This window comes from Psammomys obesus, unplaced genomic scaffold (genome assembly GCF_907164565.1).
Source record: "Psammomys obesus unplaced genomic scaffold, mPsaObe1.curated_primary_1811, whole genome shotgun sequence".
NCBI classification, from domain to species: domain Eukaryota; kingdom Metazoa; phylum Chordata; class Mammalia; order Rodentia; family Muridae; genus Psammomys; species Psammomys obesus.
Window position 1 is genome coordinate 36,961,594 of NW_026596034.1, and position 23,064 is coordinate 36,984,657.

General features: G+C 47.6%; 1 protein-coding gene across 8 annotated transcripts in view; it reads left to right on the plus strand.

Moving 5' to 3' along the window:
• Banp (BTG3 associated nuclear protein) overlaps positions 1 to 23,064 on the plus strand; it is a 76,532-nt gene that overhangs the window by 26,767 nt on the left and 26,701 nt on the right. For 5 of the 8 annotated variants that reach the window (XM_055621051.1, XM_055621055.1, XM_055621052.1 and 2 more), the window contains exons 5-7: positions 8,612 to 8,728; positions 10,190 to 10,365; positions 17,282 to 17,521. In XM_055621051.1, coding sequence (XP_055477026.1) covers positions 8,612 to 8,728; positions 10,190 to 10,365; positions 17,282 to 17,521 — 533 coding nt within the window. The remainder of the gene's footprint in view (positions 1 to 8,611; positions 8,729 to 10,189; positions 10,366 to 17,281; positions 17,522 to 23,064) is intronic. The other 3 variants (XM_055621053.1, XM_055621054.1, XM_055621057.1) reach the window with 1 other exon arrangement.

Genomic DNA, 23,064 nt, shown 5'->3' on the forward strand with positions numbered 1-23,064 from the left:
AGGGATATTAGTGGCTTTGCTGCAGTGTGGATGGTTCCTGGGTGCCACCCTGCCCATGAGTGCTGGTAACTAAAGCAGCAGTATGTGCCGTGTGGAGTTTAAGGGATGTTTGGGAAGGGAGAGTAGGGGTTACTTTGGACAGTTTTGGGGTGCTCAAGAGTACTAGTGACTACTTGTACTCTTTCTATTACAGTTCCTGATGAGGCCGTTAGGTGGAGTCATTCAGTGCCTCCTGTAGCTCTCAAGAGCACCCCAGCTTCACTCAGACCTCCCTCTGATGAGAAACTTGGGTGTCTAGCTTCTCAGAAGATTCAGGTTGTTCTTATGACTGAAATGGGCTGCACAGCTCATCTCATGTCTCTGCACAGACGCTTGCCCACACAATGTCTGCAGCCTCTCTATTCGGTTCTTAAAAGACAGTTGTTTTTGAAATGCTCCTTTCTCTCCAAACATAATGTTGGAGATACAGCTTTAATAGTTAATGGAGAGTCCTGCTCCTCGGGAGGTGCGAAAGGACAGCAGCGCGTGGTAGAGCTGGGGCGTGCAGTGGAGGACAGAGGTGTGCCTCAAGGCCGCGGTTGTAGACACCACCGGCTGGCAGTGGGGTATTTCAGAGTGGTGAGTTCCTTGTGTCATTTCCAATGAAGCAAAGTGTTGTTCTTTCTAGACTGACACAGTAGTTGAGTTCCTAGAAAGTCCAGGTTACATAGAAACTGTGCAAGGATGTCTTGGGTGTGAATTCCACCCGGGACTGGGTTCAGAGTCAGGCACAGGGTCCTCATGTGAATGCTCAGAATCTGGGGCATTTGTGTATGTGGGGGGGGATTTTGTGTTACTGAAGTTATTTCAGGCACTGAAGGACACCTTAGCCTCCTTGGTCACACTGAGACCCTAGTGGCATCTTCCATGGTAGCCCTGTCTGTCACACTGACTCCAGAGCTTCTGGGCCTGCACGGAAAAGAGCAGCGATCTTTGTTCCTCATAAGATACTGCCTAGTCTGGGGTAACACCTCAGTCCTTTGTCACTTCTGAACAGGCTGTCTTTAGGAGCTGGGAAAATGTTGACAACATCTTATTCTCTGTTCTACTTCTACCAGGCTAGGGGAGAAAAAGGAGTGGAAGAGGGTGGGTTTTTCATGGCCTCATCTTAAGGGCACATGCTTTGGAATTTTGTCTGTCTGTCTGGGAGCAACATACCCAGGTCCCAGACATTTCCAAGTCCCTCTTTCCTCATTAGAAAGGTAGAGAGCTGGGACACTTTACTACGTGGGTGTGGTGGTGGCAGGGACCACATTCTCTAGAAGGCTGTTAACAGGAAACGAGAGCAGCCTGGAGGATGTAGTGAATCCCTGAGTTTCAGTGAAGAATGGGTGAAGTCACTGATGTACAGATGCAGAGAAGAAATGAACCTGGGCAGTGGAGTGTAGACCGGCTTCTAGAACTGTCTCAAAAGCATCACCATGCTGGATAGTGAGGTGCTCTGCTTTACTGACCTGGCACCTCTGATGCTTAAGAGGAGATTGTGAGCTGAATGGTCTCTGTCCAGATCATACACCCTGAGAAACAATCTATGTGCTGTCATTGGAGTCTTTCAGCCTAAGGAGGCCTCCAGAGAGCACATGGAGCCAGGTCCACAAGGATACTGCCTGCCATTTGGAGAGGCTGCAGAGGTCCAGATCTAGGAGGAGGTGGTACAAGGCCCTCTCTCTGCTCTGGAAATCTATGCCCCCTGGTCATTTGACACCTGGCTGGACAAGGCTGAGGCTGCTGTGGGCTCCAAGGGGTGCTCTTCTAATTGTGCTCCTTGGCAGACAGAAGGCCGTGGAACCCTGCCAACCTCAGCTGGCATGGGGTCCAGATTTTCAGATTCTGCACCTGAATGAGTAAATTCAAGAAAAAAAGAAAAGAAAGCCTGTTTTCTTTGATGCCAAAGCTTAATCATGATAAAAATGTTTGTGAGGTTACAGGGATGGGGTTTCAACCAGCAGTGGCATTCAGCTTCCAGAGATGGGAATGGGCTTTAAGTCTGTTGCTTCTGGCTTGTGCCTGTCCTGCAGGTGTGCTGTGAGTTTGACTTCACATAGTTGTAGGAGAAGCGGTAGGTGTTGAAGCATCTGCATTGTTGTGGAAGCCTGTGATTTCGTGAGCCACCCTTTAAAGCTGGGCTTCAAACGTTCCAAATGCTAATACTGTGCTACCTAATCAGAATGCCTCAAGTGCCAGCAGAGGTATTGTTGGACAAATGGCAAACAAGTTGCCTTCCTGCTCTTCTCTGCAGCTAGACCCAGGCTGAAGACAAAGCAAGGAGTGTTAACAGTGAAGTGCAGATGCAGTCCAGGAGGGAAGCAGGCAGCGCCCAGACGGAGCTGCAGGGTGGCGTTGCCTCCATGGTTGTCTTATGAACCATATTGCTTGATAACTCAACAACTTTTAGAACCTGGCATGTATTTCTGTTTATTTTTAACGAAGACTGTTATCTAGGACGAAGGTTGTTTCTTCTTTTTAAAAGCGGTAGACTCCCTCTCTTTCTCTCTCTCTCTCCACGACAGGGTACCTCTGTGTAGTCCTGGAATTCGCTCTGTAGACCAGGCTGGCTTCGAACTTAGATATCTGCCTGCCTCTGCCTCTCAAGTGCTGGTATTAAAGGCATGTGCCACCACTGCTCAGCTGATTTTTTTTCTTTTAAAGGTTTAAAAAAAAAATTAGGACTGGAAAGATGATTCAGAGGGTAAAACCTTGGATTTGGCTGCTGCCAGCATTGCGTAAACCCTCATGCTTATCATCCTTACATTCAGGAGGTAGAAACTGGAGGATCAGAAGTTCAAGATCGTCCTTGACTACAGGATGATCCTGTGGTCAAAAGCTTTGTTCCAGCCTGCACTACATGAGATTGTGTCTTAAAAGCAAAACTAAAACATATACACACACACACACATACACGGGGGGAGGCTTTTGTATAATACTGGTTTTCAAAATTTAAAAAGATATGATTTAAAGCTTCCTTCAGGGCAGTGGTGCAAAATTAGGAAATTCTTTTCTTTCCCTTTCTCTGAACCGACTTTAGAGACTTGAAGGATTGACGAAGAATGATTTAAACTTCATCCAGCAATATGGCCACCAACTCCTAGTTCCTAGTGATCTTTTGTTTCTGTGTTAAAGGAAACTGATCTGGTTCCTAGCTTACCTCGTCTCCTAATGAATATCCCTTCTCCAGTGAGCGCTGCGGGAAGCTGTGTTTCATGCGTCCTCTTGGGGGCCGTTGGCATTCCCAGTTAGAAGCTTCTACTCTGTAGGCTCAGAATAAGGCTGTTTGACTGTAGAGTGCCAGGTCTCTCGGCAGTACTGGCCTTGTTTACTTCTTATCTGAATTTTGAATTCTGGATGCTTCTGTTTAATGTCATGCTTGATCTTCCTGCCTGGCCTGTGCTGCCTTGCACAGCCATACTCATCCCTGTGTACACGTCAGGACTGAGTATCAACCAAAGGAGGTGGCACACAGTTCGTGCACGAAGCTTGGGATTCCTTAGTAAACCCTGCTGGCTTGGACATGAAGCCAGCGCAGCAATGTGAACTGGCCTCCTAGACTGTGAGTGCTCTGACAGCTCTTTAGCACCCCAAGAACTCATGCGTTTTGGAGGGAAGTGTGCTGACTCCAGGTTGCTCTGGGAAAAGCTGTCATCACGTCTACCCAAGGTTGAATCTCTTCATATATGTGTCAGGTCTTTACTTTCTCCCAGCACAGCTCTTGTACACAACTTGTTATTTCTAAGTACTTTATAATTATATATGGATTCCACCCCTTTTTGAGACATGGTCATATGTATGCTAGACTGGCCTCCTGACTACCTCCTGTCTCCGCCTCGTGAGTACTGTGATTACATGTATCATGCCTTGTTCATGAGGTGCTGGGCTCATACCCAGGACTGTGTACGTGCTTGCCAGGCTCTGTGATGACTGAGCTGCATCCCCAGCTCCCACGGATACTAAACAGAATTACTTACAGGTACATGTGTGGTCTGTGCATGCGTGAGTGTGAGGGTGCTGACTGCTCTGGAGCTGGAGGTACAGGCAGTTGGGAGCCCTTTGCTCTCGGTGCTGGGAACTAATCTTGTGTTGGAAAAGCCACGACCCGCCCCTTCCTATGAATCGTTTCCGTTTCTAGTTGTCAGCTCATTTCTAAATTCCCTCCCGACACCGGCATGGAATCTGGCATATACCAGGTAGGCATTCTACCTTTGTGGCGTATCTCCAGCCCGTAAGTCCATTTATTTTAGTAGCTTTTCTTTAGGATTTGAAAAGAAATGAGCCTGGCACACTTTCAATCTCAGCATTGAGGAGGCTGAGGCTAGAAGCTGCTGTGAATTGGAGGCCAACCTGTCCTGTGTTAGCAGGACCCTGTTGACTGGATTTTCCTCCTCTGCTTGGATTTTTTTTGCCTTTACTCCCTCTGCTGTGAGCTCTTTTCCCTGTGTTTTATCCTTGTGTTTACTTCATTATGATCCTATTTTCTGAAGGGCCTTCACAGGGTGAGTTCTGATTCATCTTCAGGAAGATCTTTCCAACAGACTCTTTATTCTCATGGCATACAGTACCGTGCATTAGTGTATTAGTATTAAAAATAAAAATTTGCCAGTGCAGCCATCTGGATCAATATTTGTCATTCAGGAGGCCTTGAAATCACAGCAGTCTTTCTGCCTTCCCAGTCTGGGGTCACAGACATGAGCCATTGTAATTGCCTTAGTGGGAGACTTTCTGATATCAGTGTCTCCGTCAGAAGATGGGGATAAAGAGGAAGGCTGTGACTAGAGTGATTCATGGCCAGGGCTCAGTGTCTAAGAGCCTCAGTGGCCCTGAGCTGTAAAAAGTCATAAATTAACTAGTTGTTTACCAAGTGCACAATGGCATGCTGGCCACACCCCAGAAAATCCACTAAATTTCAAATCTTTCATCTTTGCTTAAAGTTGACTTCTGACTGGTGAGTGCGGCAAGTCTAGACATCCTCTGCTTGTTGTTGTATGCTTAGTGTTGCATGCTGGCTCTGATGCTCATCTGCCTGTCTTTCACGGAGTGTTAGCCAGCAGCATGGAGAACCCAGAACCCCAAGACACTTTAGCTTAAGATGAATCCAGTCTTGAATTCATGTGGGCTTGAAATGAGCAGACCTCAATTGTGGTTGTCTTGGGGTGCTGGCAGTGCATTATTGAACAAAGTAGACAGAAAGCCCCTGTTCAGGGGACACCACCAAAAATTGGAGGTGCTAAGAAGACACTGTAACAGGGGAAGGAACAGGTGTGAAAGGAGGCTGTCCAACAGAGCTGCACCTCTGGAGGTGTGTAACTTGGGGTTGTTGTATAGTTTTCTTTTCTTTAAAGCTAGCCATCTCATGTGAATTACGCAGGGCAATTGTAAAAATAAGGCCCTTAAGGGGCCTCTGGCTTCCCTAGAAGGTTCTGGTAGGTGAGAAGTAGTATAAGCGCAGCCTTTTTTTTTTTCCTAGAAAGTTGCTGTTTAGAATGTTGGGTTCATATTTAACTTGTGCTTGGCTCGCTCTGTGGTCTCAGGCAGATGAGTTCTTTCTGAGTTGCTATCTTTGGTAGAGGCACTGAGGTGCTCTATCTGTATGATAGGCTGCAGCCTCTTTAGAAGATACTGCAGTGCTCCCATCTCATTCATACTCAGTTCTCTCTCTCTCTCTCTCTCTGTCTCTCTCTCTCCTCTTGAAGCCTTTGCAGCCAGTACTTGTCATCCTTCTATCCTGCTAGACACTGATTGATAGACATTGATTCTTGACACTCCTCTGACCAGAGTAGATGAAAGGGCCTGTTCACACCTGTCCATGGCTGCTGCTTTGCCACTGTATAGAGCATGTTTTACTTCCGAATAGAATAATGTTATATGATGGTGAGAATATTCAGCTTGTATAACCTTGGCCACAAATTAACATCACTTGAGAATTGAACAATCAGGCTAGGTGTGACTGTACTTGCCTGTAATTCCAGCACTTGGGAGGTGGAGGCTGGAGAGTTGTAAGTTTGAGGCCAGCCTTGGATACACAGCAAGGTGCTGTCTCAAAGACTACATCTGCTCTCTGAAGGGGATGTCCAACAGTCTATGGATCATATCATTTCCTTTTTTTCAGAAATTTCTTTCCGTTTCATGAAAAGATTTAGTTTTGTCTATGAGTGTTGGCCTGCATGTTTTAAGTGTGCGTGAGCGTGTAGTACCCATGGAGCCCAGAAGAGGGCACCAAACTCTCAAGAATTGTCACAGGTGATTATTACCCTTGTAGGTGCTGGAAACTGAACCTGGGTTCTCTGCAAGAGGAGCCAGAGCCATCTCTTCGCAGTGTGAGTGAGTGAGTGAGTGTGTGTGTGTGTGTGTGTGTGTGTGTGTGTGTGTGTGTGTGTGTGTGTGTGTGTGTGGCTTCTGTGTGGTCATGGCTGTTTGGTGTAGATGTGTGTGTGTCAGATTCTATATGGTTTAGCTTAGGAGCTGGTTCAGGTGTGGAGCTGCTGAGCCAGTGTGAAACCTGGGGATGGCATGTGAAGGTATAGAATGGGGCTGTCTCAGGCTCCCTAAACCTCCCTCTGAAAGGGTCCTGGAGAGGTCAGCCTCTACCCCCACCCCCACCCTATCACCTCCCTGACAGATCACAGTGAACTGATGAGAACTTTTAATCCTATCTGTGAGACCCCCACCTCTAGCAGCGTCCAGTTTTGTGTTTGGCTGAGACACTGGGATGGTAGCTTCATCTAGGTACACCAGAAGGTTGTAGGAGAGAAGGAAGCACGTGGTCTGTAGTCATATGCCTGTGTTCATAAAGTCTAGTTACTCAGGAGCATGGAAATGCCTTCCTGAGTCCCCATCCTGGTCGGTGACAAATGTTTCTGGAAGCATTTGTGTGTATATGTGTTACTCTCCAGCATTTTTGCCACTTCATAGTATTGGGTGTTTTCTGTGTTAACCCTTAGGTAAAGCATTCTTTTTGTTTTTCAGTGCTAGGCTAAGAGGAGAACCCATAGCCCTGAGCATGCTGGGCAAGTGCTCTCCTGGGGAGCCAGTTTGTCGGTCCAGGTGCTTCCTCTTAATGTGATATGGAAGTTCCTTCATTTTTGAAAAATCAAATATTTGGTATGGTTGTGGCTGATCTGATTGTATAGATCCCAGGCTGTATGAGCCATTTCTGTCTCCTGATCTGTGTGTGCCGAGTGTGAGTGCCGGGCACGAATCAGCAGCAGGCAGGGGTCTCTTGGGTTAGGTTGGATCACTGTGGACACTTCATCTTGGTTTGGTGGGCAACTTTAGGTGTCATCAGAGAAAAAGTAGAATTACTGAGAAACAAAATTGAATGGCATGCAGGTACTTATATTCTGGGCAGTGAGCTGTGGTTCCGCGCACGTGTGTTGGACATGATGTGCTGTGACTGCTGTGCCTGTTGGCATGAGTCAAACGCTGTGGAGATGCCAGTGACCATGGAAGGTGCTGCTTTCCGAGTGTATGAAGCACCTTTCTTCTGGACAAGGACACTGGGCTTTTGAGTGACGTAACTGGCTGCATCAAGTGGCAGTTCTTTTCAGTCCTGGTTCTTCAGAGCAGGACACACTTTAGCAACTCTGTGCAGTGAAGTTGACATGGTCACAATAGTGTGAAGGCGGCAGCTGCTGGTCCTGCTCGTTTATACCCTAGTGCTGCCTCCAGACTGTTGCTGAGCTTGTGGTTCTTAGGCATGGCCCATTGTTTCTATAACTTTTCCTCAAAGCCAAGCCTCAAGGCCTATTATTTTGGTCCTGCACTCTGCAGAGGGCTGCGGGTGGCTTGTGTACCTGTTTCCCTTTGCTGCCCATGGGTTGACTGCCCCCCTCTCGAGGCAGATGTGGAATGATACTGAAGAGGGCAGCTGTGAGACCATCTCATAGTTTGGGAGGGATGTGGTTGAAAGAGAGGCTGGGCAGCTGGTTCAGTGGGCAAGAGCATCTCTGCAGCCGTGAAGATCTGAGTTTAAGTACTAACACCCATGTGAAGAGCCAGGCACTGCTGCACTTATCTTGTAACCCAGCACCAAATGGCAGGGTCCTGCTTGTGGCCAGAGCTTGCTGACTACCAGCCTAGCTGAGTGAACTAGCTTACTGTCAGTGAGAGCCGCTGTCTGAAAAGAGTAAGTCAGAGAGCAGTGGAGGAAGATTGCTCATGTCTGCTGCTCTGGCCTCTGCCTACAACTCACATGCATGTTATGCCCACACACACACACACACACACACACACACCCCACATATACACAAGGAGAAACAAGAAAAGGAAGCTGGTTCTCATGTAAACGTGTTGCTGAGATGGCTTGCCAATGTATAGAACAGGAGGGTGTCTCAGCCTTGTCCTGCCCACTCTGTTAAATGTCCACAGCCCAGCCTGCCCACATTGTGTGTTTGTGTCAACCAAGAATACCAACCAGCAAGAATCTGAAGAGTCCCATCTCGAGTTTAGCTGTCCCTGACTGGACAACCCACCTCTGGTGTGCCGGCTTCAGGAGCTCACCGTGTTGAATGATTGATGTGCTCTGACAATGAATGTTGTTGTTTTAAGGTCTTCTTTTTCTTGTGATTCTTTTGTTTCATAGCGTCGTCCCCCAGACTACAGTAATACTCAACAATGATCGGCAGAACGCCATTGTAGCCAAGATGGAAGACCCATTGAGCAACAGGGCACCGGATTCCCTGGAAAATATCATTAGCAAGTCAGTAGCTACCACCATCCTACCTCCCCCTGCCACTATCATGAGGATAAGTGAGCCAGGGTTCAGTCCAAGCTCATGTCCATGTCTGTAGTCGCAGGGTTGCTTCTGTTAGTGACGACTGTACTTTTAGGTCAGGAAGGGACAGCCCGTTGCTTATCAAGGGTGGGGTGAGACGGCACAAGGGGTGGGCACCGTGAGGACCTCTGGGCTGGAGCTGGTGTGTGAAGATGCTAGCGTGTATTGCGTGTGGTCAGCTGGCCACTCCCACCTGTCTGTCCCTGTAGTTGGCCTTCCTCTGAGTTTGGTGAGTGATGTAGATGTGTTGTGTTTGTGACTTTTTCTCTTAACCCTTGTTTTGAGATGTGCTCAATAGAACTTCAGTCAGAGCTGAAAGTGCGCAGGGGCTGTGTCCTGTGGGGGCTCTGCCATTGGCTCCAGCCCTGGGCCTCAGGAAAGCCTTTTCACCTTTTGATGAGCAGTGTTACACAGTCCTGTCTTGCTTTTTTTCTTCTGAGGGGTGTGGCTCCTTCCAGTTTGGTTCTGGCTTCTTATCCCGGTCCAATTCTCTAGGACATAGGAGGTCAGGGGCATGCTGTGTGGGGTGCTGGAGGCCAGCCATGCTGCTGGGGAGAGGATGAGTTTCCAGGGCCTGCACCAAGGTCCTGGGTGTGGAGGGTTGAGGAGCCAGTTCACTGTGGGTAGTTCTGTGGGGTCGGGTTCAGGAAGGCCCTGGTGTAGCTCTGCCTCTGGGGATGACCAGAGCTTTAAGGCCCCTTTGACTTTGCTGAGGGGAACGAGAGCTTCGCTTCGTCTGTGATGTGTGGTAGGTAGGTCACAGTCCAAAATGTTGACAGGGTCATTCAGAAGACAGATCACTCATGGATCTTTTCTGAGCACTTTCTGCTGCTGGCTGTTTGGCTGCTGCTGCACTTCAGGGCCTTGCACCAAGAATGGCTCCCATGGGACTCCTGGCATTCTTGATGGCCTTGGGAGTTGCTCCTAGAATTTGTCTGGGAATCAGAGAGTGTGGAGGTGTTTTGGAGGCTGAGTCATCTTGGGTGTCTGACAACATGGATGATGGATGGATGGGGGCTTTCTGACACACGATGACCATTGTGCAGTCAGCCTTGTTAGGATGACCTCTAAGATCTGAAAGCAGGATTCTAGGCTGAGTCTCAGTGAGTTATGCTTTATTTATTCTTTTGCTGTTCATATTTTTATGCAGTTGCCTTATATTATGTGTCTTCTCGGCCTCAGACTGTTTCTGTGTTATGTTGTTGCTCATCTCCATGGAGGGTGCGTGTGGGGACACACCGCATGTTGGGGGACCCACCTTGTGCATTGGTCCATGCTCAGCTAGGCATTGGGATAAGTCCACACAGCAGTGTGAGTCAGGGCTAGTCTCAGTGTGCCACTCATGTCCCTCTCACAGCCTGGGCTGCTGTGTTTGTTTCCCACCAGTGCTGTTCCTGGGCGTCGACAGAACACCATCGTGGTGAAGGTGCCAGGTCAAGATGACAGCCACAATGAAGATGGGGAGAGTGGGTCAGAGGCCAGTGACTCTGTGTCTAACTGCGGCCAGCCAGGAAGCCAGAACATTGGAAGCAACGTCACACTCATCACCCTGAACTCTGAAGGTGCGTTCCCAGGGCTGCCAATAGTTGTGCCTTTGTACTTTTTTTTTTTTTGAAGAGCATGTAGCTTATTGTTGATAAGGAGAGTGATACAGAACAATGAAGAAAGTTTAAGGAACTGAGAATCCCACTGTGGCTGACAACACCTGTCCCTTTCTCCCAGCATTTATGCTTTTCTCCCAGCACCTGTGGCTTTTTCGTATTGCTGACTTTATGCTCATTTTTCCCGGCTGGCACAGAAATCCTTCCCTGGCAGCTGCGGTTTTCAGAGTGGTTTCAATGTCATGTATGGTGCTGCCTTCTTGGGTGACCTTCTTCCTGAGGAGAATAGCTTTCATGACATGATCGCACATCAGTAGCTGTTCACTGTCAGCGTTTCTCTGCAGGTTTCCAGAGACTATTGCCAGGTGTAGACAGTACAGTCTCCTTGGTCTGGGCTTCCTCTTGCGCTGGGGATCTGCAAGGAGCTAGGAGAGCCAGTGCTGGAGTCTGCCTTCCTCAGACTCCTCCCCATAATTTCTTGGGGTCCTCATGGTAAGGCAGGCTCTTCTTCCTTGAACAGTTTGAAGTGTCCGCTTGCTTCTAACTATGTGACTAATGTGGCAAGAAAGGAAAGAACTCCAGCAGACTTAGCTGTGTTTACCTCTGAGACCTTGTGAGGCTCTTGCTTCCATATCTAAATTACTGGTTTTTCCTATAAGCACATTTTTTTCCTACTTACGGAAGATTTTGCTCGTATATGTGTTATTGTATCTGAAATATTAGAAACAATATCTTTCAAAATTGCAGTACTCCCTTACTAGGGCACCATTTTCTGCGATCACAGTTGCTCATTTTATAGCACATATTCTAGCAGTTGCTAAAGTTTAGATTTAGTTAGATTGTGACTGTTCCCAAAAGCTTGTGTGCTGAGAGCTTGACCCCACTCATGGCTCAGATTGTTCACAGGTAGAACTTTTGGGGGGTGGGCGGCTTGGGGAGGAATGGCCCATTGAGGGCATGTCCTGGCCCCATGTAGCCTTTCCTTTTGTGTTCCAGCTTTAATGGGATGAGCAGCCTCTCCTGCCTCCAGCTTCTACCATGATGACTGACTACCACAGGCCCAGTGACCGTGGACTGATTCCTCTGAAAGTTTTCCTCCTTAGAAACTGTTTCTGTCACAGTGACAGAAGCTGGTTTAGTGTAGCCACGTGTTTATACAGTGTCATCTTTAGCTGAATCTAGGAACTTTTTTTAATTTACTAACCCCTCAAAGAAACCCCAGTCCAGTTAGCAGTCACTCCTCACCCTCTACCCAGCTCTCAGCTGCTGATCTTCTTGTTTGAATGGGAGTTCCTATGAGCCCTGCATGTGCTTAAATCCAGGTTGTAGGCCATCATGGCTCCTGTCATTTCATCGCAGGGACAGGGGCCATTTTCCCTTTGCTCTCGTCCTCTTTTTTTACACATAGGGACTGTATTGTTTGTGCTTCTCCCTTGTGTGGCAGGGACTCTATTTGCAATCCCCTGGCTCTTCCCACATATGACAAAGACTGTGTTCTGCATGCTCTGGCCCTCCGTTTGTATAACAGGAATTACAGGCTCCAGGCTTGCCTTCGTGTTACATAGCAGGCTGACAGGCATTCGAATTATTTCTGCTTTTGGCTGTTGTACTTTGTGATGTGTGAACATTTGTGTGTGAGTTTTGGAATCCATGTGAACTCAAGGCCAGGACAGCTGGCTGTTTTTATACTGAGAAGACAGGTGCCAATCATTCCTCCTTCAAGGAAGTTGCATAAGACTCACACTTGTAACAGCCAAGGAGCCTGACTTATCTTTTGTTTCTTGTGGGAGCTGTGCAAGCACTGGTGTTACCTGGCCAGCTGCTTAGGCTCGGTATAGACTGCTAAGGAACAGAGTCTTGATAATTTAGGAAGTCAGGGATTCTTACGAGAATAGAATTTCTCAGCTGGTCATGGTGGCACAAATCTTCGATCCTAGCACTGAGGGAAGCAGAGCTAGGCAGATTGCTGTGATTTTGAGGCCAGTTTGGTCTACAAAGCGAGTCCAGGACAGCCAAGGCTACACAGAGAAACCCCATATTGAAAAACAAAAACAAAAACAAAACCCAAAACAAAACAAAAAAAAAAAGAAAAAATTTTTTTTTCTTTTGAATCCGACTCTGTGATGTGATGAATATGACATACATTTCGTTTGGGGAAGTGAACATTTCATGTTGAAATGAACTCAGGAAAAGGAGTCATGCTTGGCACTTGCTTTGTTGTTAGTGTCCTGAGGAAGAACAGGGACTTATGTCTGAGTTCAGGCTCTAAACATAAGCTCTGTCCCTGAGTAAGACACTTGTTAGTAGAGGTTGTGGGCATTGTCACAGCCACACTAAACGCTGCATGTGTCCACCATCATCATGCTGGTGGGCAGCACCAGGACTGGACACTTCCCATCTCATGGTTTTACTTTTAAAGAAGAGGTCAGAGTTTGGAGCCATCTGGCTTTCTCCTTCTTTGGGAAAGGTCGGTCACGGTGTCTTATCAGCAGTGTGAACTATCTTGCTGCGCCATGGTTTTGTAAAGAGTGTGTGGAAGCAGATGGTGTCATCCTAAGTGGCTGCCGCATATGGAAGTGTTAAGAGGTCTGCCAGGCCAGACAGCCCTCCCTTCAGATGCATTCATCGCGCACGGGCCCTGGCAGCACTGGCCACTCGCCTGTGGGCCACAGTCACAGCCACAGTCTTGCCACTTAGTTGCAGGATAGCTACTTAGCAGTGAGTGTCAGGTCATCTGGCTCATGTTACAGAAGCATTATTGATATGAGGGTGCTATGGAGAGAAAGTCTGTGGGATTTAGTCCTTTTGGCCCTTGCTAAGAACCAAGAGTTGCAAGTAGACCGGATGGTTCTTGTCTTATTAGAGTGTATGTCTGAGCTCTGGAGTACCACACTTTGAAGTGGTTATTGCTTAAGAATTTCACATGTAAAATTTGAAGTCAGTTGGTTATAGTAACCAGGGTACCATTTCCTGGTTTCTGTTTTGGGTGCTGGGGATTGGGCCTAGCGCCTGTGTATGCTTGGCAAGCACTCTACCACTGAGCTACGTCCCAGCCCTCTTTATTGTGAGACAATATCTCACTAAGCTGACCCTGAACATGTTCTTTAGCTCAGGAAGGCCTTGTAATTTCATTCTTATTGCCTTAACCTCTGAAGTAGCTGGGATGACAGGCCTGTGCCATTTCATTTTATTCTAGTTAATTTTATTTAGTTTGTTAGTGATGAAAGCTTAGTTTGGGTGAGATAGAATGTGTTTCCCAGTTGTTGGGAAGTATTTGTTAAACCTAGTTTTTGCCCATATCTTCTGTGGGTGGTCAGGTCCTCCTGCACCCCATTCTTGAACACTGAGAATATGAGGGACAGGCCACAGGCCAAGCTGGCAGAGTTTCAGATACAAACTAGCTAAGTGCGTCAAAGCAGGATCTGTTAATTAAAGGATTTAGTTGGGTTTCCATTCTCACAGTGGGCATTTGGTAATTCCTACTGGACAGGCAAATCCTCTATGTAAAATGCTAAGTACTTAATTACAATGAGGAAGTACTGTGTTTCAGTCATCACTGGTTCAGGGTGCTCCCTCTGTACCCCATAGTTTCTGCAAACATAGTTGATGGCACATTCTGCTGACCAGTCAGGACTTACTGACAACCTCCTGTGACAGAGGCCTTTTGAGTCCCTGTACTGTGAAGCTGGTAGCAACCGGGGAAGGCTCCAAGTGGCTTTCAACTTAATTTTTGCTTTGTTTTGCTTTATTGTGACCAACCCCTGAGATGCCCAGCCATAGAGAGAGATGAACTGATGGCAGATGCATGGATCTTGTTTGTGGGGTGGCCACATGGTAGAAGGTAACAGTCCTTCTTGGTTGTAGTTGGTTTTCTTATGCTAAGAAATATTTGTGCATTACTGGGTCGAAACCACAGCTACATAATAGAATTGTTGATTTAAAATAGCTTACGAAAGAAAGAAAGAAAGAAAGAAAGAAAGAAAGAAAGAAAGAAAGAAAGATCCTACATACATACCAAAACCTTCTTAAAGAAAATGGTAGAGTATGCCACTTCTAAATTGAAATTTAAAGTTTTGTAGTTCATGGAATGAATTTCTAAAATTCTCCACACCCATGCCATAGAAGTAGCTCTCATAGTTGTTCCCTGGCATGTGGCATTCCCTTGGTTCAGGACGCATACAACCCTCCAGCCTTTCTGCTCCCCTTTCCCATATGGAATATTGGTTAGATACCTAGCTGTCCACATGAGGATGGGGCTTATGTCACAGCATCTCGAAGTTTAGCTGCAGGTATCAAGAACGGATGTGCAGGCACAGATAAGCCTCCATATTCCGTGGGCGCTCCTTGACCCCTGGATGACTCAAGATACTTTTCAGGAGAGATATTCATAAATGCACAAGAATAAGGTGTTTGCTGACTACGCAGAGGCTCTTCTTTTCCACATTCTGGAAGAACTGGGTTAAACAAATGTGGCCAGCCCTTGGCTGGGTCTGAAAACATTCTGGGCTTTGTGAGGCAGTGTCGCCTGGAAGGCGGTGGATGCTGACTCTTGTTTCCTGTCGGGTAAGTTCCAGGGGCTTCATTATGGTCATTTTCCTTTTTGGAACTGCTAGTATCTCACGAAGCATGTGTCTTAATGTTGATAAACTGGGTTTGCTTTACAAATGCCAGATGGGAATTCAGTTTTTATATGGATGGAAAATATACTTAATACTAGTTCATGACTACAAGCCTGTTGTCTAAAAAGTTGCCGGAAAGAAGCTGACGCTGACCCCAGATAGCTAATTTGACTTGTAGTAGTTGAGTAGCCCTGCAGCCTCTGTGGATCATACCTTCTCTGGTCATTTATTACCTTCTACTGGAGAATGCCACATGTCATTGGCCTCCAGGACTTCAGCGGAGTCCAGGAATGGCTTAGGAAACCCACACGTGTGACTAGTGCTCTTGACTAGCGACTAGATGCATTTGGGAGGCAGGACTGTCACAGAGCCCAGCATGTCCAGCCAGGCATGCAGTGAGAACTATTCCCTTGCTCTTTCATCTGAGCCTCTATCAGGGACGTTTTCTAGTTCCATGTAGTTGATGCTTTGGTCCTTGGGTGTGATAGAAATGACAGAGGTGAGGTTTGTTGTGGCTGTTGCTTTTGGGGGCCACGGGGAGGGGATGATTCATATTGAGGCATCTCTGCTGCCCACACTGTTTGAGGAGTTGCTGAGTGGCAGTTGTTGTACAGCTAGTGTCTTTTATGCTCCACCGCAAACTCATCCTAGGCACAGACTTAACACCCCCCCCCCCCCAAGGCCCTGGAGACAATAGAGGATTAGGACACCTGCTGCTTGGGCTTAATGTCTGCTTTCCTTTCTGAGGGAGGCAGAAACACAGACCCAAGGCTCTGCACTGGTGCTTGGCGGATGTCACAGGAAGTGGCCATGCCCACCTAGGGGTGTTCTCTGTGTTTTTCTGGAACTTAAGACAGACTGTTAGAGCAGTTGCTTGTATTCCCTACTTTAAAGAAGAACAGAAAATCATCTTTAACAGTTTTCAAAAGTGATGATGTCGTTGAAGGTTGATATGACTGGAATAGAAAGCATGTTTGTTTGTTTGAACTGTAAAGTCAAACTACAATGATGTGTTGTTCAGATGCTAAAATTGGATTATTTTAGTAAAGTATACTCCTCCTGAGTTTACAGAAGGTGTGTTTCAGATAGGGTTGTGGGTAGGTGTTGTGTTTTGTTCTATGTAGAGACATGATTCAGTGTTTCCAGTGAGAACCTGGATTTTACTGTTATCTGCCCAAGGTCAGAGGGCACCAGGTTTGTGTACTTGTGGGAGCTAATATACTGAGTGAGGCAGCAAGGCTCCATAGTAGCAGTTCTCCCTCCTGCTTGTTCCCTGTGTCACTGAATAATGGCAGCAGGCTTAGGCCTCACTTGATAAGATATGATTTTCCTTTCCCCCATCTGTCCTCTTACATTTATTTTGTTGTTGTTGTTTGTTGAGCTAGAGTGTCCTTATGTAACCTATGCTGGTCTGGAATTCACAATTCTCCTGCCTCAAACCTCTAAAAGTTCTGGGATTATAGGCATGTGCCACTATACCCAGCTCCACTGGATAGAGCAGTGACTTCTAGAACAGAACCTACCCTTGAGAACCAGCTTTCCATTTACAAACCATTGGTGTCACCGAGAAAGAGACTGCTTTTTATTCATCTTCTAAATTCCAACATTCAGCTATTTTCAACCTTAACCTTCAGCTGAGAGCTAATGCTCATCCTCCACCCTGCTAGCATGTCACCCCTTGGTGGTTTATTTGTTGGATTTCTGAGACAGGTTTCTCTGTGAAGCCTTGGCTGTCCTGGACTTGCTGCTTTGTAGACCAGGCTGGTCTCAAACTCACAGAGATCCACCTGCCTCTGCCTCCCTGAGTGCTGGGTTTATAGGCGTGCACCACCGTGCCCAGCTCCCCTTGATGTTTTAAGACAGTGTTATGAGAGGGACCTGGCTAAAGGTGTACATAACACCGACTGAAGTGTGGTCAAATGAGTTGGACCCATGGGTCCTGGAGACTGGCAATGCTTGGCTTATCCCTCACCAGCATACTTTCTCCCCTTTAAGACTTTACTTTTCATTTTGTTTGCCCAAGGGGCTCCTGTTATTTGGCCTCATATCTTGTTTGATGTATTTCTTTATAATCAGGATGGCTTGGGCCTGCTGCTGGCTAACACCAGTGGCTACACCTCAGCTCTGGTGTTCCCGACAACCAGGTGGAGATTGGGAGCTTGTCTTAAGAGCCCCAGGGAGCTCGTATTTGAGCTGGGTGCTATACTGTTTGAACATGCTTCTGAGATTTGCTAACTGAGGCCTTTCTCCTCTTTCAGAGGACTATCCCAATGGCACCTGGCTGGGTGATGAGAATAACCCTGAAATGCGGGTACGCTGTGCAATCATCCCCTCCGACATGCTGCACATCAGCACTAACTGTCGCACAGCCGAGAAGATGGCACTGACGCTGCTGGACTACCTGTTCCACCGTGAGGTGCAGGCCGTGTCCAACTTGTCAGGCCAGGGCAAGCATGGGAAGAAGCAGCTGGACCCCCTCACTATCTACGGCATCCGGTGTAAGTTCACACAGCTGATAACAGCCTGGCTTGTGGGGCTGCTGAGATGGTCAGGGAGTCAAACCCAGACCATGTTCCCAGTGCCAGGGGTGATGCCAGTCTTATGGTTGTTCCAGAGATGGGGCTCTGCACTCAGGATTTGTTTTGGCAAGATGTTATGTAGCACCTTGTGCTGAAAGGGACACTTTGGAATACGCTTCTCCAGGGGCTTGCAGATCCCAGTGTCATTCATTTTTAGGCTGCTCTTGGAGAAGACAGAGCAAAGGTGGAACTCCTTGCTGCCCACTCACCATGGTACTCCTGAGCTTCCTAGTGGCATTGGTAGAATACCACTTTCTGCTTTCTGTTCAGGGAGGTCTTGGTCCTGGCACTCTGTGTGACATACTCATGAGCTGATCTGGCTGTGTTGGAGGCCAGTAGCCCTCAAGGACCGATTTTAGTACCTAACATGGTCTTGTTGGTTTCCTCCTATTTGAGGAACACTAATTGCTCAAGCTAGTTGTCCTATGTCATCCCGCTGATACTTGGAAAGCATGAAAGAAGTTCAGGCCCCTCTTGTCAGTGACTCAGCCTGATGCCCAACCTCCTAGACTGTTATTCCAGAGATACCTGGAATGAACTGGCAAGTGGTGGCCTTTGCTCACATGCAGGATGATTCCTGGGATGGCAGTGTGTTTAGTTTCACTGGGGCCACACCTTTGGCTTTTTCATCATCCTGGAGGGGGCAGCTGCATTGTCTTTACCGAGGAGACAGCCATGGGCAAGTACTGGGGCCAGAGGAACCACAGCTCTATCAAATATCCCACAGAAGGTAGGTATTTGACACCTCTTTTTTAGAGAGAGAGATTGGCTTTGGGGTTTCAGAGTGTTGGGCCAGTGTGCACCACATTTAGACACTCTGGCCTAGCTCCAGGGGGTTGTGGTGCGTGGGAGAGAAAAGGGCTCGGAGACTATGGGCATCTGCACAGGAGTCTGCCTTGCCTTCCCCAGTCGTGAGCTGCACTTCACTTGGCAGCCACGTGCGAGAGGAATGCAGGCCGCTCATAATGACCACGGGTTCATGGCCTTAGGTTCTGAACCAGCCTCTCTGCGAATGGCTCCTTAGCTTTGTAAGAACAGAAACTTGGTGAATTGCTGGTATACCTCCACCTGTGTGGGCCCTCATCAGAGGTTGGATGTGCCATACAGGCTTCTCCTTTGGGTGCAGTGCCATCCTCAGAGGTGGTTGATGGGGCCAAACCTACCTAGCCTCCTCCCCCAGGCCATCTGTCAATGCTGTGTTAGTGCCCATGTGCTATCATTGAGTGTTAAAAGAATGATAGTCATCTTTGACCTCTGAGTCCTCAGCTTGTCTAGTATTACCCTAAACTTGGGCTCTACTACTCCTTCAGAGTCTCCCAGTAATGCCTGCTACCAGCCTTCTTCAGCAAGTTTTATTAGTGTCTTCACAGTGAAAGATAGGAAGAGAGATAAGGTGGCCTGTCGCCTTTGTTAAGGATTGGTTAGCTCCCCAGGGTTTGAGTCACCAGTGAAGTGTGTGCAGAAAGAGCAGTAATCTGACTTTGAATGGCTTTGAGTATTTTTCTGGGGAATTGGGAATTGGACCAACCCTGTAGTGATCTGATCTCTTGGCATGGAAGTGGTACTGTTTTAAGTGAGCATGTAGGCTGAGCTGTTGAGAGTGGATCATCAAGCCTCTGCTTGAACTTTGCAGACAAGCATGCTCAAATCTGCCAAATGCCAGAAATGACTTTAAACACACACACAGACATGCACACACGCATGCACGCGTGCGCACATGATCCTAGTCACACTAGAGCAAAGTCTGATCTCTGAAAATGTCTTTAAGGAGTGCTAGCGTGAGGGACCCATTTGAAGGTGACTAAATGGTACAAAATCATGTGCCCATGGATAACAGCAGGAAAATGACTGCAGTGACTCTTTTTCTTTTTTCCTTTTTTTGAAACAGTCTTACTGTGTAGACCAGGCTGGCCTCAAACTCAGACAGATCCACCTGTCTCTCCCTCCCAAATTCTGCGATTAAAGGTGTGCACCACCACACCCATGCAGGGACTCTTCCTAAACTACCCTTACTCAGAGCAGTCAGTTTCCTGGTCATAAGTTGAAGGGAGGACATTATCTGGGAGCCAGAGAGCTCTCCTGGTTTATTGCATCGTGGGTTATAAGGGCTACTCTAACAGAGCCCATGGCCTGAGCATTCAAGCAAAGGCCCAGATGGCAGGGAAGCACCTCCTCCTCCAGAGGGGCTTTGCCTCTAGCTCTGGTGGTAGCTGGCAGTTGTGGTGCTTCCTGATGCTGCCTCTATTGACCCATCTCTTCCTTGGATGTCTGTGTTTCTCCCATCTCATAGTTGTACTGGAGTGAGATCCCACTAGTGTAACATCATCCTCAGCCATATCTACAAAGGCTCGGTTTCCAGCGAGGCCTCATTTGGAAGTCTTGGGAAAGATAGATTTTGGGGGACATTGGTCCATCATTGCACAGGGATGTGGGCCTCTCTGAGTCTGAGTGATCTAATGCTGTCTCTCCCTAGGTCCTGCAGGGTAGGTTGGGAAAGCTGCTCATAAGCTTTGGATACAGCCTATGTAGGTGTGGCATTGGCCTGCCATGGTCTGGCAGGGGTCTTGGGATACACAGAGAACATCGGTTTGGCTAGAGGGCCAGGGAAGAGTTTGGTCAGTTTAAGCTGGTAGCTGAGGAGCTTATGAGTCCTGGAGACCAGCTAGAAACCTCTTCTCAGAAGAGATTGACCTTCAGTGACTACAAACTAGGAGAAGTTGTGGGGAAGTATGTATGGATCAGAATGAGCTGGGGAAAGCCCAGCAGGGTTTCCTTGGGAGACTTGACAGGCATAGGCCTGTTCAGAACACCCTCTAGTCCAGTGCTCCTTCCCCTGGTGGGCACGGATGTCTTTCTGGGGAGCTGCTGTCATGTCAGGTCTATAATAGGAAAAATGTTGGCATGTGGTTCCTGCATGGCTTTCTCCTTGGACTTGAGGTTACTTTAGCAGTAATAATGTCCTTCTTCCTTTGTGCCACCCACTGAGGAGCAACTCTGTTCGCTCTAGTCTGCTGCCTTTCCCACAGCTCCTAGCAGGCTCCTGTTTAGGCTCATTCAATGAGATCTGGGGCCTGCTTGTATGATGTCAGAGGTCTGCAGTAGAGTTATGGAGGGTGGAGAGGCCGTTAGCCATGGTGGCAGATGCTTCCTGGCTCTGCCACAAGGGAGCAAGCTGGCTGCCTTCCACAGCTTGAAGAGCAAGTGTGCCCTTGACCATAGCCTTCCTATGAGCTAAGCACTCCACTCCACAGGCCAGCAGCTGGAGGCTTCTGTTCTTTTGAGAGCTTTCAGTTTTGAGCTTCAATTCTATTGCATGACCTCCTGGGCAGCAGAGCAATGTGTGACATGAGGCCTTTTTTGTTTGTCTCCCTGACACTCTTACCTGGGGCCCTCCGCTGTGATTAAGGAGGGTGCATAGGAGGATAGCCAGAAGCTGCACTGTGAGGCAGCTCTTACAGTTTGCTTCTCCTGTTCCTTGTTTTTGTCTCAAAACGGGCACAAGGATGATGTTCTTATTCTACAAGGTTTTCAAATGTGCCTCAGAGTAGGTAGTTGTGGTGGTTTCTGTGGTGACTGTGAGTGGTGGCCAGGTAACTAACATGAGGCCTAGTGAGGCCTTTGTCCATACAGTGGTTTATGGCTCTGTGTCTGTTTTAGGTGACCTGAAAGTTAGAACTAGAGTTGCCAGCTCACTCCCAGATTGGCTTTCATGAGGGAGGGTGAAAAGTGCTGCCGGGCTCCATGTGTTCTTAGCAGCAGCCTCCTTCCACATCACAGAGGTCTGCTGTCATTGCTTCCTGAACACAAGCAAACAGGAAAGTCAACACTTCTCCCGACACCTGATAACTTAATACAACATTTAAAGGCTTTGTTTTCACTATTTCTCGTGTTTGGTATCGATAAAAGAAGCTTTAGAGTTTGTGGTCACTTAGCTCTCAGTAGATGATCCAAACCTAGTGGCCTTAGTAGCCAAAACAGGAAGTTTTCCATCTTAGGCTTTTGGTTATTATAGTTTGAATTTCTTCCATTTATTTTCTTGTTTATCAGTGAAGTTGCATGAGCCAGCTACAGAGATGGTTGTGTTGAACAGAATGTCTTGTGATGTCCCTCAATACTATCCTTCCTGGGGCCACGGGGACCATGGCAAGCAAAGGGCCTCAGGCTGGAAACATGGTCCAGTGGTTAAGAGCACTTACTGCTCTTCCGGAAGACCTGAGCTTGATTCTCAGCCCCCACATCAGTGGCCGCAGTTCTTTGTAGCTCCAGCTCTAGGAGATCCGATGACTGATCTCCCTGTGGCACCTGCACTTGTGCGCACATACATGGGTGCGCACGCACGCGCGCGCGTGCGCGCGCACACACACACACACACAATTTAGTAAAGATTTTAATTGGCACTGTTAACAAGTAGCAATATAAAAAGTAAGTTCTAAAAAGAAAAAAGGGAGGAACACCTCATAGGCTAGTGAGATGTGGGCCTAGGCTGTCAGCTCCCCTCAGTCACCTGTTTCTGGCATGCTTCTGTAGCTTTGATTTTTTTTTTTTTTGTTTTGTTTTGTTTTGTTTTTTAGTTGTTCAGTGATGTGCCTGGCATAAGGATTAGCAGTTTGGGTTCCAGGAGGTGCTCTGCCATGTGCACGACTTCCTGTTCCTTCTTCCAATGGTGAGGTGTGGGTAGTATCCTTCCCCAAGGCATCAAGTGACTCTAGAGAGTAATCCCTGTGCACAAGGAACTTGTGTTCTGGGAGACAGCCTGGTAAAAATGCAGGAGCAAGCACCTGACAAGGAGCACTGGCCAGGTATCTTCAGATGACTGTTGCTCACTGAGCAGCTAGCCAGGGTTTACTGAGTGCCAAGGCTGGTTCCTGACAGGCACAGTGAGTAAAACCAGGTTCCCTGCATTTAAAAGGAAAAAAGGGTAAAAACACTGAGTGAGAATCCTATACATTTTGGTACATGGTAGGTGTTCTAGAAAAGCACGTGTGCTGTGCTGAGGGGACTTGGCGTGAGGAGGGACGGCAGAGTACTGTTGGCTGGTTGGACAGATGTGGGGGGCCTAACAGAGGAGCAGAGGGAAACAGACTATAGGTCTGGCAAGACCTGCATGAGTGCAGTGTGAAGTCTCTGATTCCCTAGGCAATCAAGATGGCGTGTGTTGTTGTCTTGTGAGTTTAGGGCAAGAGAGTTAAAGTCTGGAGCCTGTGAGAAATGGATTCCCCTTGGTGTTGGAGTGAAGTCAAATTATTTAAAGGTTAAATAGACAGGAAGAGTGATAAGTATCTGCATCTGATCCTGCTGACCTAGTGACCTGAGTGATACTTTTTCCTGATGAAGTGAGATTTTCTAGAAGATGAGTCAGCCTTCTAGGAGTAGGCTAGCAGGTCAGCTGGGTCTCCTAGCAGCGCTCAGCTTCTGTGTTTTGGTGCTTTCAGCAGTGGGGCCCAGGATAAAGCCTACGTGTG